At 40.5% G+C, this 16,717-nt stretch overlaps 1 protein-coding gene across 17 annotated transcripts in view; it reads right to left on the bottom strand.

Annotated features, from left to right (window-relative positions):
• The window catches only part of ANKHD1 (ankyrin repeat and KH domain containing 1), a gene marked incomplete at its 3' end in the record, with an annotated part of 121,926 nt that overhangs the window by 13,038 nt on the left and 92,171 nt on the right, over nt 1-16,717 (bottom strand). For 12 of the 17 annotated variants that reach the window (XM_082324262.1, XM_082324273.1, XM_082324272.1 and 9 more), the window contains 13 exons: nt 15,823-15,965; nt 14,814-15,027; nt 13,322-13,497; nt 12,468-12,630; nt 11,197-11,292; nt 10,785-10,901; nt 9,519-9,693; nt 8,710-9,163; nt 8,192-8,269; nt 5,871-6,017; nt 4,280-4,390; nt 2,525-2,674; nt 606-2,221 (listed from right to left, as the gene is read on the bottom strand). In XM_082324262.1, the coding sequence (XP_082180388.1) occupies nt 606-2,221; nt 2,525-2,674; nt 4,280-4,390; nt 5,871-6,017; nt 8,192-8,269; nt 8,710-9,163; nt 9,519-9,693; nt 10,785-10,901; nt 11,197-11,292; nt 12,468-12,630; nt 13,322-13,497; nt 14,814-15,027; nt 15,823-15,965 (3,640 nt within the window). Of the gene's footprint in view, nt 1-605; nt 2,222-2,524; nt 2,675-4,279; nt 4,391-5,870; nt 6,018-8,191; nt 8,270-8,709; nt 9,164-9,518; nt 9,694-10,784; nt 10,902-11,196; nt 11,293-12,467; nt 12,631-13,321; nt 13,498-14,093; nt 14,235-14,813; nt 15,028-15,822; nt 15,966-16,717 lie in introns of those variants that run through there. The other 5 variants (XM_082324279.1, XM_082324265.1, XM_082324270.1 and 2 more) reach the window with 3 other exon arrangements.

The raw sequence follows: 16,717 nt of genomic DNA, 5'->3' as shown, positions 1-16,717 counted from the left end.
TAACTCATTTCAAATAAATGCAGATAAGCTTGAACTACTATACTTAACAGCAGAAGGACAGTAACTTCCTAATAAAACACACCACACAGGAGCACACCAATTTCCCAAAGCACAACATAAGCTTATTAAAATCCCAGCACCATATCAAGAGAAAAAAAGTACAGGGAGTTTACCCTCACTGAGTCAAGCTAGAGTCTCAGATAAAATATTGAACCACTGTATGCAGTCACTCCTGCAGCTGGAACCTGTCAAGACCCCTGGCCCCGCTGTTTTAGGTCTGGTATCACCCAACCCTATGTTCCATTCCAACCCAAAAGCTAAAATCAATGCCCTCTGAACTCATTTACAAACAGGTGGAAACATTCCTGTGTCTTACAGAGGACAAGCAATGCAACATCTGCAATGTTCCCAACACCTAACATCCTAGAAGAGCTGAAGAAAAGAGGAAAAAAATATAGTCATCAACATTTTAAAGAGCACTTGGAAAAAATAGCCCATCCTTGTTACTTGAGTATTCTCTGTCATTTTTAAACTACTTCTCAACCAGTTTGAGATGATCAAAGTGTAATGGTTGGAGAAAGAATTCTGTCCAGTGCATGACTTACCTACAGGACTAGTCGAAACCCGTTGGGAAGGTGGCCTGAAACCAGGAGCCTTGGAGTTGTCAGGATGCACGTTTTCCACATGTCCTAGCACAGAGTTATTCAGAAAGGTAGACTGAACAGTGAAAGATGGGTCAGCTGCTGCTCGGGTAGAGAGTGGACAGTCTCCCCATCCTTGGTTAGCTGGCACCTGGTTGCTATCAAAAAGACTACTAAAGTGATTGAAGAGCGTTGCTGGCCCAAAGGTAGGAGGCAATGATTTGTTTGCTGGGTTAATGTGCATCTGAGAACCGTTCATAACGTTCATGGCTGACGAAAGCTGCACTGCAGCAGGTGGACCTTGAGAAGGTGTTAAAGGAACTTGATTTGTAACAAAAATAGACTGAGGGTCTTGATGGAGGTTTGCATTTGGTACCACTGAATAGAAAGAACCTCTGGACTGCATCCTGTGAGTAACTCGAGGCGCTGGTACAGCTACTTGAGGTAAGTTACTGTTGTCCTGATTATCTGCAACAACTGACCTGGGTGACGCTAAGCTTAAAGGAGCAGTTTCTGAGCTGGATGAAAAAGGCATCGACATGGAAGGATTGATCTCTGACATGCTGGTTGGCAGTATTTCATCTTGGACATTATTTAGCGGTGCAGGGCTGCTCGATGGGTGAGTTTCAGTGACTCCTGAGTTGCTGCTAGCTGACATACTGCAGCTACTTGCAACCGAAGATGGCGCGCACACATTTGCAGCGGGCTGGTCTGGTGTTGACACCTTCTCTTTGGGTGCTGAGACAGCTGAGAAAGAGTCCGCTTTAAGTGCAGAATGCTGCGTTTGTGGAGCATTAGATGGAAGAAATGCTGTGGGCACTTGCCCATTGTTTGGGGGGGCAGAGGAAGCTGAAGGCAGAGCGCTACAGGTGCTCGTCACAGTTGAGATTGCTGTTGCTGCAGCACTCGTCTTGGGAACGCAGGCAAACAACTGCTTTCTGACTGAAGAGGGAGTCCGATTACTGGTTACACACAGCGGTTGGGTGGAAGCAGCTACAGAAGAAACAGTAATGGGACAACTAGAAGTAGCTAATCCAGAAGACTCCGTCTGTAAAATATTTCCATTCTGACTACCTACACGACTTGAACTATTATGCTTTGGAGAGCTGTTTGTGCTGCCCGGGTTAACTGGTCTCACTGGGAATGGTCCCCAAGTGTTTGGCGAAGGTGAAAAAGTTCCTCCAAATTGGGCCATAGGTAAGCGAGGGTGCCGGATCTGTTGCATAGTTTGGGCAGCCAGCAAGGCAAAATGAGGGTGAGAATAAGCTAGAGGAAGAGACACCGGAAAAGATGAGCGCACATTCGCTGGGACATTCTTGTTTAATTTGTTAGTAGGCTGGAAAGTAGATAGTGTCGATGACTGCGATGTGACTAGGGGCGGTGCTCCAAGAGGAAAGGAGTTCTTGTTTGAAGCAGTCGCAGTGCTGACTCCAGATGAAAAGTTTGCATGGATTGATTTGGTACTTGAAGCAGGTGTTCTTATGTGAGTTTTAGGAATCAAGTCTTCCAGTTCCTTGGCAGGATCTTGAATAAGGGCATTGATGAGTTGCACTGCGTATCGCGTTGACTCTGTACCACCCCTAGATTAAATACAAACATATTTATCTTTTGCAAAAGGAAACTCCACTTTCTGCAACATTCCATAGCCTCAATTTTATACTGATGTGCAAGTCTACTGCATGTTTACTGCAATAAGTTATTTCTTGACTTTTGTGTATCTTAAGGATTATCTTTGAAGAAGTAGACCTTCAGCATATCTTGGTAGCAGTAATGTATGTTCTATTCGAGTACCGAGAAGCTAAATATGTCCCATCTTAAAAAGCAAACTTCTTAATAAATGACATTGTGGACTAACTCAAGACTTCCATTTCTAGATACTGTACCTTATAGTAATCATTCTCTCTCCATTCTTATCTTTTTGCTTATCAACGTCAATATGGGCACCAGTGACATCTTGAATTGCTGTGATGTTGCACCCACCTCTTCCCATTATTCTAGATACAACAGAAGCTGGGACGGATAATTTCTTCGACCTGTATCACAAAGATCCCAAATCTGTGAAATGTATTCAAACTTTACAGGCATACAAAAATCCCTTGCTGTCTGACAGGTGGCTGAAGCAATATTCTTAAGTTTCAGGGCAGCAAGTGGTTTTCTGCTGATATTTTCTTCATCCTTTGGAGCCTCTCTAACTCCCCGCCCCCCTCAAATTACTCATCATCCTCAGTACCTGACAAGGATTCTCCAGAAGCATTTATTCTACCACTGCTATAATACAGATGTATGTGCCTCACACTGCTTCAGAAACACTTTTGGATTTTACCTTGTGTACCTTCAAATCCTTAGCTTATCAACCTAAATGTACATAAATAGCGCTGCTTCAAATATAAAAGACCAAAGCTTAGCTACTTTGATCCTTTATAGCAAGGGTTTATAGCAAGGAGAAGGTGGTTTTCCAATGTTTTCCCAGTGATCAGTTCTGTAATACCCCTTGCATTCGCAACCCTTTCAGTATCCACCTCTCTCAGACCTTGAGATCTAAAACTTTTTTGGTGATTTATTAGTCACACTACACAAGGTGGATGGCAGACAGTTAAACTGTGCAGTTCTGCGATTTAAGGAGCTGCTGGAAGCCACTGTGAAGGCAGCACAGACTTTCAGAAGCAGGCTTACTGTCAGGCCACAACAGTGTAACCCATGGGTTCAGCAAAATAAGTCAATTTAGGATTTTTCTAATGCACATGGTATTGGTGGGTCAGCACAGGCATACAGTACTGGGAAGTCTTTGAATACGAGCTATGCTTGCATCCAGACCCCAGCCAAGGTCTCTCTGGGCCAGCACTGTCCCCAGACTTTAAAGACTGGACCTCTCAAGCCCATACACTGTTTTCAAGCTTGCCAGTGATGTGCAATAGTTCAATGCTGAATAATTAGAGAGGATTCAAAGGGGTTTCAGAAACCACTGTGATCACAGTGCAGGCGCCTCTGAATACTGTACAGATCACCACCACCCCCTGAAAAGGCTGCCAGCTTCACCTAGCTTGGAAACTTGTAAGTAACTTGATCCTCAGGAAATTGTTTCTCACTTAATAGGACTTAAAGGAAATCCATTTTATTTTAAACAAATCTAAATACATGGAAATGTTCTAAAGCATCACCTCATCTTGCCAAGGTGATTTTTTTCTTTCCCCCTCTCCTGCCAGGAGAACATGCTATAACTCTCCCCCATCCCCAGAAACCAGCTCCTCAGAGCACGTATCCAGCTCTCCTCCCAAGGCTGTTTGGGAAGCTTTGGGCTTTCTTCCCCCCTCTACCCCCAAGGCTCCTCTCTCAAGCTAGGCATCTCAGCCACTCCCTCCCCAAACCCAAGCTTCCATCGTCACCTAACTTTCAAGATACGCCCACATTATTCACAGGGCTCCTGTAAAGTAAATTTGCTCCTGTAAAGTACGGTTGTACCTTGGTCTGCTTCCACCTCAGCCCACTAGGAACCCCACGCCACCACCCATGGAAACATTCCTCCTACAGGAGAGCTCACCCCAGTGCCCAGGCCCCCACCCACCCCTCACCCACTGCTGCTTCCCTCCCTACCCGCCAAGCTTGATCGTTTTTACCTTGAGATGTGCCCAAAACAGTACCTTTTTGCTCCTGAACAGCAGCGCCCTCCTCTCTGCAGCTGAAATTGCTCAATTGGTGCTGGCTGCAGAGTGTTGCTAGGGGGAGGGTCTTTCAAAACTCTGCCTACTTGCCTGTCAAGGGCAAAAGGGATGTTTTCATTGATTACTTCTTTGACAGACATCCCTTCTAGCCAGGGGGTTACTCACAGGGAGAGGAAGTGATAATTCTTGCTGAGACGAGGAGAGATTTTAGGAGAGAAAGGCATGCAGCTCCTGGGCCTTTTGGATATGCATCAAAAAGCTCTTTGACAGGATGCATGCTTTGTTCAGTCAGGGCACAGGAAACACCAGGGCAGAACACTTTATGGGCATGTTCGTTATGACACAAGGCCTGATTCCTCAAGGATGAGGAAAGGTCGGGTTTTGGATGCCATTTCTAGAACCCTACCATCCTCCAGCAGAAGAGCAGACAATACCCAACCAAGCAGTTGAGTTGAGCCTACGAGACCCAGGAGGAGAGATGGAGCAGCTCCAGGGTCATGGCGGGGTCTGTGTGCATCCCTGGAAAAGTCAGCTGCCTGTTTAATGGTTTCACGCCTGCATGACTCACCAAGTGGTGGGCAGTCTGCAACCATACATTTAGCAAGGCTGTGGCACAATGGAGAACCCCATTTGCGAACACAACAAAGGGCAGAGACCAAACCAATTCTCAAAGGGTTCAAACACTTAAATTTTCAGATTAAACTGCCTTTTTAACCTTTATTAAGAACAGTCTGTGGCTTCCACTAATCTGAATGCATTAAATCCTCCATACAATTATGTTCTTTGCACATAGCCTAAAATTCTCTAAAATGAGCGTATTTGGTCACTACCATTGCAGAACACAAAAGCAGGAGGGCATCATAAGTGCACCCAAAGCATCTGACACTTGTATGTTCATTCTGTATTCCTTTTTGATAAAGGGAACAAAAAAAAGGAAAGTCAGATGATCATTTCTACTTACAAGTAGTAGACATCATAAAGGTTACAGGAAAGATACTGGCATGTTAATGGCCATATAATAAAAAAACCAGTACATTTTCAAAAGGAAAGTTTATTTTACAGAAAGTCTTTAAATCTAATTGCACCTCTAGCACTCACTTTAAGATGACATAAGTTTCCATGGAATCAGCAATCTAGGTCATCACGCAAAGCACAACTAATTTTAGCCTTGAAGAGATCACCTACCTCTCCTCTACTCTACTAACATCCATCCTGCCTTTAGTTCATGTGCAAGCAATCATCTGCTGTAGGGGCTTTTCACTGCCATCTACTCCCTCCCCCTTTTATCTTATCCCCACATCCTTTACTCCGCTGAAGTCACAGGTAAAGAAAACCCTTGTGCCAAATAAAATGTTCATGTCATATTGACATTAAGTTAGTGAGGAGTTACTACAAATTAGGACTGCAATTTGTTTTCACAGCACTGCAAGAGTAAGGGGGGGTAGATATTTTATAAATTAATTATACAATTAAATAATTAAATAAGCTTGCTAGACATTTTATATTTGAGAAAAATTTACAAGCTAAAAAGCTCACAGACAGTTTTTAAAAATAGAATAAAAGTCTTTACCTTCTAACCACTTCTTTCCAGCCTTCTTCTCTTTTCTGGCCTCTTTTAGGACTAGTCAGATTCAGCTTTACATTTGGAGAGGTCAGAGGCAGGGAAACAGGCTTATAAGTAGTTGACAAAGAATTTGAATGACCTTCACCATCAAGTCTGGGAACAGAAATGTGCGGATTACAAATTACAGAATAAAATGACAGAATTATAGCATACATTTCTGCAACTTAAAACTACTAGCATGAACTGTTTTCATTCTTATTTTCTACCTGGAACAACTGTTGGGTGACTTCATAGGTAGTTTTTTTACCTTTTAATCCACAGCCTATACCCTTCCTCCAAAAAGTGGAGTACTAAACTGAATGAAGTAATACCAGAAGCACAAAGGACATCAGATTAAAATAGTTTATAACAGGTAGTACACAGCCACTTAGGCACATCCTAATTATGTGTCTATACTGTGTTCTCCTTTTTGAACAGCTTTTTAAGAAAAGGTACTTAGGTAATAATGTCTCTTTCTTACTAAGTACTTTAAAATGTCTGTTTTTCAGCTCTCATTGTTACAGATTCCCTGGAAGTGCTTCTACTCCTCACCCCCCATTTTATGAATGGGTAACTGTGGCACAGATATTTGAGCATGTTTAAGTCCCAGTGACATCAATTTGAAAGGAGGTGCCCAAATATCATTACCTGTACTAATACAGCTCTAGCAATAGTCTAGTGATAGAAACAACGCAAAGTTTGGGTGAGAGAGAAAAAGAGAAAGAGAGAACAGGCAACCTCTCGTCAGGCTAACTGATCTACGTGGAGGTGAAAAAAAAGCAGCATTGGGAGCTTACAAGTTTATCTGCAGCACTGAAACATAGGCAGCAATCTTCACAAGTCATTGAAAAACTAGCCTTATGTCATTTGACCCAGCAAATCTATGGCATAGCTGGGAAATTTACAGAGGACCTCATGCTTCAGCTATCCTGCTGAGCATCACTCCTCCTCTTTACTATATGCGAGTTTTTATTCATCCATTTTATTCCCCATTCTTTACAGCATTTTACATTCATTGTGTCTTCTTGCAGGCACACAGTTTGTTTATTCTACACTTTATACAAACTTCAGATATCTATCCACATTTAAGTAACCCAAGCATACTGATTATATGAAAAGCAATGTTTAGACAATATGCCTTTTAAAATGGCAGCATTTTCTCTCTTTACCTTAGTAAGTTCTAGCTCTCTGATAATACAGCTGCCCAAGGCATTTGAAAGTTCTATGGAGAACTTTACTTGTCCTCAGATAACCGTAAGATTGAGGCAAAGTGAACAAGAAAAAGCATATGAAAGAAAAGAACGAAACCCACTGTGGAATATCGATTCCAGAGTAGACTTTAAAAGCTTTTTTCTGCTTTGTCTGAAAATGCCTAGGTATGTTTTCAGAAAAGCATCGTTATGAAGTCTGAGTTTAAGTTTCAATTACAGTAGCCTTGTCATCAGCACGTCTACAACTAAAGAGAAGAGGAAGTTGGGAAGAGCAAATTTAGACATTATTTTCAGACAAAGTCTGCCTAGTAGCAAGAGCCAAAGAGCACCTGCGGAAGTTAATAAAATATACAAGCCCCGTTTTGATATTTATATACTGTCTTATTTCTTAGGTGTACTTTATCTAACAGAAGCACCGCTTCTAGCAAGGAGTTAGAAGTATGCATTCAGTTAGTCCTGCTGTAGCGAACTGCACAGGATTCCAAGGCTTTTGTAGGAAACCTTGGACAAAAGGTCCAAGGTAGAAAACAATTTCTGTTCATAAAACAGAACATAGACAAAATCCAATTTCTAACATTCCTAAGGGTAATCCAAAACGCACACACCTCCCAACCACGAGGGCTGACAAATCCACTCAATTCTGCACCTAACTTTAATCTGGGGAAAAAAAGAAAAGAAAATAGAAAATCCTGACTCTCTCCAGACAAATGCCTCAATCAGTCTGGCACCAGCCCTCTCGCTTGCTGCCCTTTTTGATCACGTAATGTTTGCATTCTTGGCATGCTGGGTTCTCAGTCAGACAGGCATCCTGTAGGTCAACCCCTGTACCCTCTCCCCTCCCTTAATGCAGGAAAAGAAAAGAAAAAACTATGGAGGATCAGATTCATACTACTTATATGTAAAAATAAGCGAAGACTACAGATTCAGATGGCATCTAAGCTTTTTGATTCAGATCAATGTTTTATAACACCAGAAACTGGTGTTATAAAAGTTATTAGCTCATTCCCTGGCAACTGAATGATCTTCCAAACCATTCATATGGCCCCTGTACATTTACCAAGTTCTTCTGACTCTCACCTCTGGCTCGACAAGGTTAAATCAAACTGGCCATCAACCTGGCAGGTAAAATGCTCAGAGTCATCAACTTCTTCTCTCCTTAAAACAAAGAGATTGCAATTCAAATGAGTTAATGAAGAAACCATAAAACAATCAAAAGGTAATGAAACCACTTCTGTGAACAGATTATAAGTAAAGCTGGCACTTCCTTTTTAAATTTCCAGCATGTTCACTTTAAAATCTATTCTAATAAAGTTGACAATGTAACATGGATGCTTAAACAGCACAAAGAAAACTGGCTGTTTTGCTGAAGTAGTATTAAAAACTAGCCAGTAATGCCAAAAAATCTTATCTTTACCATTTTAAAGAGGTTGCGTTCAAAACTGACAGTATTAATTAATAGCTATGCAAATAAAGCAAACTCAGACTCTCAAGACTTTGGCAAGGTACCAGCTGGTGTAAAGCTTAAGCTACAGAAAATTTACATTGGCATAGGTAAAATCCTGTGAAACAATAAGGAAGCAAGACGGCAGTCTCACCTCGTTGGTGTTTTTGAAGCAGAGGTGCTCGTTTTTTCTTCCTGAGAGGGGATAAGCAATGAAGCATAGCGCCGCTCAGAGGAATTTGTATCCATTGTGAAGTTCAACTCTTGGCTTTTACCTCCACTGCTACTTTCGCTATTGCAATCTGTGCTATCCAAGTTATCTGAATCACTGTTCCCACTTGCACCACCACCTCTTGGCTCTCCATTTATTTTATTTTTATCTGCTTTTTGCTGTGCTAGAGATATATGCTGATCTGGCAAAATTATCTGCATATTCTGAGGAGTCTCTTTTGTTTTATTTTTCTTATTTTTTCTATTTGTGCTGGGGGTAGTCACCACGTTAGCTCTCTTCTTCCCAAAGGCATTTGTGAAAGTAGTTGAAGTCGCAGAAATTCCAATTGTGGTTGTAGTAGTTGCACTAGGAGGCTCTATAGGAACTTCTTGCTCCACTGAAAGAAATACAGTTGATACATAATCAAAACCCACAAAATACAGAAATCAGTGCCCTGACTGAAGACACTACAGCTGAAGTTATGCTCCTTGCTGAGCTTGTAAGACTATGTGCACCACATTCAGCTGTAAATCCTCCAAGAGTGAAAGACTTTTGGGAACAAGGGATTAGGAAAAAAGCAAACAAAGGAGTTTTGCCAGGAACACTGACTGCAGAAAGACGAACCAGGGCATAAGCTATGCAACAATGTCACCGTACCAGAGAAGCCAGCTTTCAAACAGACACCCTTACCTAGGTGGTTAAAAAAAGGCACCCCCACAACTACATTGTTCATAGAAACACTTGTTCTTTACCTTCATCATCATTTTCTTCTTCATCATCATCTTCTTGCAGTTCCAGAGTTTCTTTAGGCTTGTTTTCTTCATCTTCTTCTTGTTTTCTTTTTTGTTCCTCTTTCTTCTTCTTTCTCTTTTCTTTTCTTTTCTCCCTTTTAGCTGCCAGAGCTTGTTTTCTGCTCTCCTCTCTTGACTATGTACGAGAAAAGGATCCATATTTAAACATTTTCACACAGACTAAATTATATTTATAATTCAGATCTTTCCTAGAAATCTGGGGGGAGGGAGAAAGGAGAGAGCACAATGAACTAGAATAACTGTCACACACTGAATCATTATGCAGAAACTGGTTAGACCTTATAGAACAACAGGACTAGTTGGTCCCAAAACTTCTAAGGAATGACAACAAAGTAACAGCCAAAGCAGGGGTACTATAAAAATAGCATTTTACTGGAAAACCAGCAAAATCTCTCATCATCTCAGTCCTTTCTCAAAAAAACATTTAATAGCCTCATTAATATTTTTTCGGCAATGTTCACATCTTGACTCAAAAAGATCTCCCAGAGTATTGTACAGAAAAAACTGCTATAATTTTAACCACTTTTTTTTTTTTTAATATATGGAATCAGTCAAGTCAACTATGCTATACTGTAGCTTTGCACAGCAACTGATAGGTGATTAACTAGTCAGCAACCTGGAAAATTTAATAAATTAATATGGAACTTGTTCATCAAAAATTTTAAGAGCATCCATGGAGAGAGCCCACTAAAGAGTGCTTAAGAAGTGTCTGCATTACTCTGGGACACTTCACAGTATTCTCAGTGAGGGAGAAGTTGATTTTCCCCACTATCTGCTCAACTCCATATAGGTCATCAGGCAGCTTGTAGGCTCTCTTTTGTAACACTGAGTAGAAGTCCATAAAATACTTATGGACTACATCTTACACAATATATAACATACCATGTACCACATCACCAAGACCAAAGACCTCCCTTATTCACACGTCATCTGCACTGAAGTAATGCAAGAGAGCTACCACTACCTAAGGTAATTATTGCCAAGTCCAAGCTTTCCTAAAAAGGATAACGGAGTGGCTGAAGCGGAAGTCAGTTCTAATTTGCCACCCTCAGTACACGCTTCACTTTTTGTATTTTATAGGAAGGAAAGCACATACAGTCACAGCATGAAGAACTACTGCCCCAAGAAGCACAAACAGGAAATACAGCCAATAGATTAATACATAGTTCAAACTGTTATGCTACACAACAGCACTTCTCTACTCACTTTTTCCAGGTCTAGCTCCTTCAGCAATATAGTTGCATTCTTATTTGCTTCTGCAGCCTGCTGGTCTTTAGCTTTCACAATTGTCTCCACACACTGGTGACACTTTTTCAACAGGTCCTGGAATGCAAACTGGTCTTACCACCTCCATAATAAACTAAAATTGAGGAGTAAGGTTTGCTCTACAAACATGAGATTAGCTTCCCTGTATTCTTAAACATACAAACTATTTCAAGGAAATAGGACTCTAAGCACTGATTTTTTTTTTTCCTGTATTAAAAAGGAGACATGCACAACCTCCAAATCAAACATAGATAAGCAAACATGCACACTCAATTTTTGAATACTTAAGAATCTCTCATGTATATTTTTGCTGAAAATAAGGGACAGGGTCTTTTCCCAAAGTTAAACTCACCTTATCAGTTATCGTTGCTATGTATCGCATGCATTCAATATCTGAGGGAAACTGGTTAACTTCTTTCACCAGGAACTGAACTACTTTCACATGCCCCTAGAATAGCAAAGAAAATTCTAATCTTTTGTATACAATTGTCAACGTTCATCATCAAAATACAATTTTGATATCTCTTAGTTCAATGCAAAAGACTAAACATGAGCAAGAACATTTCTGGTAAGCTGCTGTTTGGGAAGAAAGGTAGTTACTGTTCGCTCAGTGTTGACAGCATGTCTGCTGTTCTACATCATGGTGGCAAAGACAAGCTCTCCCATAAGTAATTTCTTATTTTAAAATACAAGGACCAAACCAAGCTCAAGGACAGAGGCAGCTGTTCATGTTTTTAGTAACAGCCAAGAATACCCTCCTTAGACCCCACCTGTCACCCCAACCCACACTCTTGCCACTCACACCACAGAGCTAACTTAGATTGTTCAATTACAAGGTACAATTGTTCAATTACAAGGTCAGGGAACTGAGCCACCTGACTATTATCCTGGCAAACACATTCCTCTGCAGCTGGGTCCACTCATTGATGGGGTACACTGCAACCACACAGAAAGTATCCAACTGTTGTCTCTATAAAGTTATTTCAAAGCAAGGGAGGGACAGCAGCGGCATGCTCAGTATTGCTGTTTGTCAAAGAAGCTGTACACTAATTTGATATTTTGTTACAGGCAAAGCAGCTACAGTTAATAAATTCCTCTGCTATAGCTATACTCATTGCATCCAACAACATAACTGACGAAACCATCACAAAGCAACGTTCCTCCTGCCAAGAAGCAGGTGGCAAAAGAGTCAACTACACAAAGTGTCCCACTCAACAACAAATTAGGAACGGAACAGGAGAAGCACAAAGGAATCAGGACAGATTGGTGTTCTGTTCATTTCAAAAGAAGGACTGAAACAAGCAGTATAATCTGCAGAAATTTAGGGGGGACTACAGTAATCTCAAAACAGTGAAATGTCAAACAATGAAAGTTTTTGACAGTGCATAACTGGAAATAATAAAGTTAACATGGTTTATGGAACAAAGTTTTTCAGCTCTCAAAAATTAGATCTGCGTGAAGTACACAGATTATGATTACTTTAAAGCAGGCATTTTATTAAAATAGTAATTTTGCTGTGTTATATTTGATTCTTCCAAAACCAAGCATTCAGATTTAAGACCAAATGAGAAACTGTTTTGAAAACATTTAGCACTGAAGCATAAAATTAAGTTGGTCTCCTACCTTGCGAAATGCTGACATAAGAGGTGTAATTTTCCGATTATCTGCAGCATCCACATCTGCTCCTGCTTGCACAAGCAACTGAACCACATCATAGTGACCACCATTAGCTGCCAACCACAGAGGCGTGTTTCCTTTCTTGTTACGAACATCAATATGCGCTCCTCTAAAAAAGTATAAGTGTAATCGAATGAAACAAGGTATGAGTAAAGGTGGAAGTCAGGAAGTAAGATTGCAAAAGATCAGAGTACAATTGGATATATAACTTTAATTACTGAAATCTAGTGGCTGGCTGGATAGAGAAATTCTGTCCCTGAAATCTGCTGTTTAAATTGCAATGTAGTGACACAGGGATTATTTAAACCTCTCTTACAGAAACAAACACTTGCCTAATGTAGCCTACTGCACCACAGCCATGCAACTAGCAACCGTGGGTCCTTTAAATTATCATTAATGAGGTGACTACGCACAGGACAAAGCAGCCCCTTGAGATTTTAGCAGCACATAGGGTTATGCTTGAAGAGCTCAAGAGCTACTTCCAGGCTTTGCTCCCCCAGGTGACAGCGGGGAAATGCTCATGTGGGAATTGCTGGATGAATACACAGCCAACAGAGCTGCCAAGCCAGACACTGTTTGCTTACTTGTGGTCCCAGCTGCCTGCTTAGCTTAATTAACACTGGAGTAGCAGGATACTCCAGGATAACACTGGAGAGTAGGGAACAGATAAAACATCTTGATCCAAAGCTTCCCATTCCCTTTGCTCTCAGATGCACAAGGCAATGTAAACAAGGGCACCATTGCCACAGAGGAAGACAGCTACAGAATAAATGTGCTGCTAATGATAAGAAATAATTTACCTATTAATCAGAAGCTCACAGAACTTGTAGTGACCCTTATCTGCTGCAATTGTTAAAGCTGTATCTCTTGAGGAAGGCACAGGTGGAGCATTAACATCTGCTCCTTTATCAAGGAGAACCCTTCCAACCTCTGCATATCCTCCTGAAGCCGCTTCCATCAGAGGTGTGAGACCAGTCTGTGCAAAGAGAGTAAGTTACGCAGTGTGAAATTTGTACAATATACTTTGGATAAGACATAAAAGATTTCTACACAGGGCAATCAGACTTTTTATTTAGCTGCTTATATATAGTTTAGGAGCCTAACTTCAAGCAGTCTCTTCCTCAAAAAAAAAAACCAAACAAACAAACAAAAAAAAAAAAACACAAAAAAAACCAATCAAACCAACCAACCAAAAAAAAAACCAAAACAAAAACCAAACTGCTTGGGCTTTGATTTATACAAACCCAGGCAAACTGTTGACTAAGTATGACCAGATACCTGTCTCAACAGCAAAAAGAACATTTACAACAGGATCTCTAAAACAGAGGTTAGAACAGATCCAAATGAAGACACAAATGTCTCTACGAAAATGCTCAGAAACTGGCTTTATAGCTTTTCTCTAGCCTCCCTTAGCACTGAGACTGATACGGGCCCAACTTAGTTGCCAGGCTAGACTGTTAAATAACCTTATACCAGCTGCTAACATGCCCAACTGACCATTTGAGAGCTGGCTTTTATCCATATCCCCTTTTCTCCAGCCACAGTCATTCCAGAAGCAGGCGGAGTAGACAGACACAGCAATTATTTCAGCAGCCTTAGGAGTTACCAAAAATTCCTTTGTGCTGGGGAAATCAGTCTGGCTGTCTACACAAGCTTTAAGCTTGCTTTATGGCAGGAGACACAAAGCTGTCCCAGAGTACCAAAGGATGGGACCTGTGGAGCATTTCAGAGGCACAGAAAGTCACAGTACTGAAGCCATGGGTACTACAGAAACGTAAAAGCTTTACAAAGCTTGATTGCACTACTTCTGTTGTAGACAAGAGATCTGTTCAATATGAGAATCACTATAAGCAACACTCTTCTCTTCCTGCCTAGACTTCACTCATATGCAAAAATATGTATATCTGTTCTGTTAACAAGTATCATGTCAAGCTTAAACCTGAAAAGTTTCTCAGTACTACAGAACAAGAGTCAATCTAAGTTTCATTATGAACTCAGGACCAGTCAGCTTTTCCCTAATGCAAAAAATTCGTCACCATTGATACTTTTTTAAAACAAACAAACAAACAAAAAAACCCAAATAAACAAACTTATTTCAGAATATTTAATAAGTCCTCTGATTTAATAAGTCCTCTGATTTAATAAGTCCTCTGATTTAATAAGTCCTCTGATTTAATAAGTCCTCTGAGCCCAGAGAGGCTTAAAGTAACAGGAAAATCTGAAGAAACTTTATAACTCAGAGTAATCACCAGTTAGAAATAAGTCATAAGGAAAGGCGATTCACACACTTACCTTTGCCCTGTGCTCGACATTGGCCTTCCTGTCCAAAAGCAGACTGACCACCTCTGCTCGGCCTTGGAAACAGGCCAGGGTGAGGGCTGTATTCCGGTTGGTCTCAATTTGGGCATTAATATCAGAACCCATATCAAGCAACAGTTTCACAGCAGGTACGTGGCCATTCATAGCAGCCAGCATCAGAGGAGAAATACCTAGCTTACTCCCAGTCCTAAAGGGAAAGAAACAAACTGCAGTTCCCAGAACCAGAGGAATACTCTGGGAAATACAAGCATATCTAAGAGGAACAAAATGTTTTGTTGTAAGCCAGAAAGGAACATATAACATATATAGACACTGATCTAAAATTCTAGCATTTTTTAATTGATAGGAGAAACCAGAGTAACTACATGCAATAGACAATTGCAATTTATAAACAAGGAAAATACATTTCAGCTTTTAGACATTCTGAACATGGCTGAAGCACACATAAGCCTTAAACTTCATATACTAAAAATCAAGGCTGCATTTGATTCATTCAGAAAAAACATGCTTCTAGCACAGCTGCAGTTTTAACTTTCTCTAGTGATAGAACATACATAAGTTTTCTTAAAATGAAGAAAGAGGAGGCTTAAGAGACACAGCTGTGTAAATTTGTTCCTCTTACTGAAAAAGACATCTTCAAACACATACAGGTGCCCCTAGTGCTTCGGCTGGTTCCTTTACCTCATTCTATTGGAAACAGTTTGACTTCTAGATCCCAGAATGGTGGAAAATGGAAAGGGAAGGAATAGGTTTGCGAACTATAATAATCCCTTAAAATTTAGGTATAAGGCAGATGAAGTTTGTGATAGTTAAAGGCAATTTAAAAGCACTAAGATAACATGAGCATAAAGGATAACATCAGTGTGGAAAGGCTGCAAGCAGGTCTGAAAGTAATAGAGATTCCAATCTATGCCTCAGTACGTAGCCAACAATGGAGTGTCTGTCCTATACTGTAGTTCATCTGGTGTACACAGTACATTACCTTGAATTAATTTCTGCCCCAGCATTGAGAAGAATCTTGATGATATTAACATAGCCACCAGATGCAGCAAGGCTTAATGGTGTATAATCAGACACATTCCTATGTTCTTTATTTGCTCCCCGGGCCAAGAGTAAATCAACAACCTGAAAAGACAGCATGCATATTAAAAGGCATACTGTGGCCTTCGCTATTATCCAGGAAGTGAAAGGATGTTATATGTTCAAGCCGTCCAGTATGCTACCAGTTTCCATTGTCAATAGATAAGATTCTGCAGGAAAACCTCTATCCTCTTTTGCTTTACTTTTACATATCCACTGTACAGACTTAGCAACTGATGAATACAACAGCTAATCTGTGTGGGTTGTAGCAGTGCAGCACTTGTCTTCCAGAAAGATTATTTTACCTAATCAAAATGCAAGGCTTTAAAGTGAAGCTCTTCCTGTGAATCTTAAGTTTGCAAACAACGGATCTATTCCACTCCCATAACATCTCACACTGTTTGAGCGTCTCTTTCAGAAACTCCCACAACTTTAATTCAAATGAGTCTTAAGCCAAGTTTGACCATCTGTATTATATGGTCTTTCCAACAAAACACATGGTAAAAATCAGACCAACCGATGTTAATGGAACAAGCATAAGGAAGGACTTTTCTATCAGAAGCTGCTTAAGAGAAATAAAAGGGGGAAAAATGAAAACATTTCTGGTGACATACTGCACTTCAGTGGGCCTCATTTTACTAATAACATAGGCTAGGTGATTTTCAAATAAGCCACAAAAAAGGCTGCCTCATAAGTTGCTAAGCCAAAATCATAAGAAAAAAACAGAGGAAGAACAAAAGACTTAAGTAGTTCAATAAGTAATGCTATCACAGGCCACGCTGATCTCTCCTTTTATT

The sequence above is a fragment of the Platalea leucorodia genome, assembly GCF_965183815.1.
Source record: "Platalea leucorodia genome assembly, chromosome: 11".
Taxonomy (NCBI): domain Eukaryota; kingdom Metazoa; phylum Chordata; class Aves; order Pelecaniformes; family Threskiornithidae; genus Platalea; species Platalea leucorodia.
This window is presented reverse-complemented; position numbering and strand designations above follow the sequence as displayed.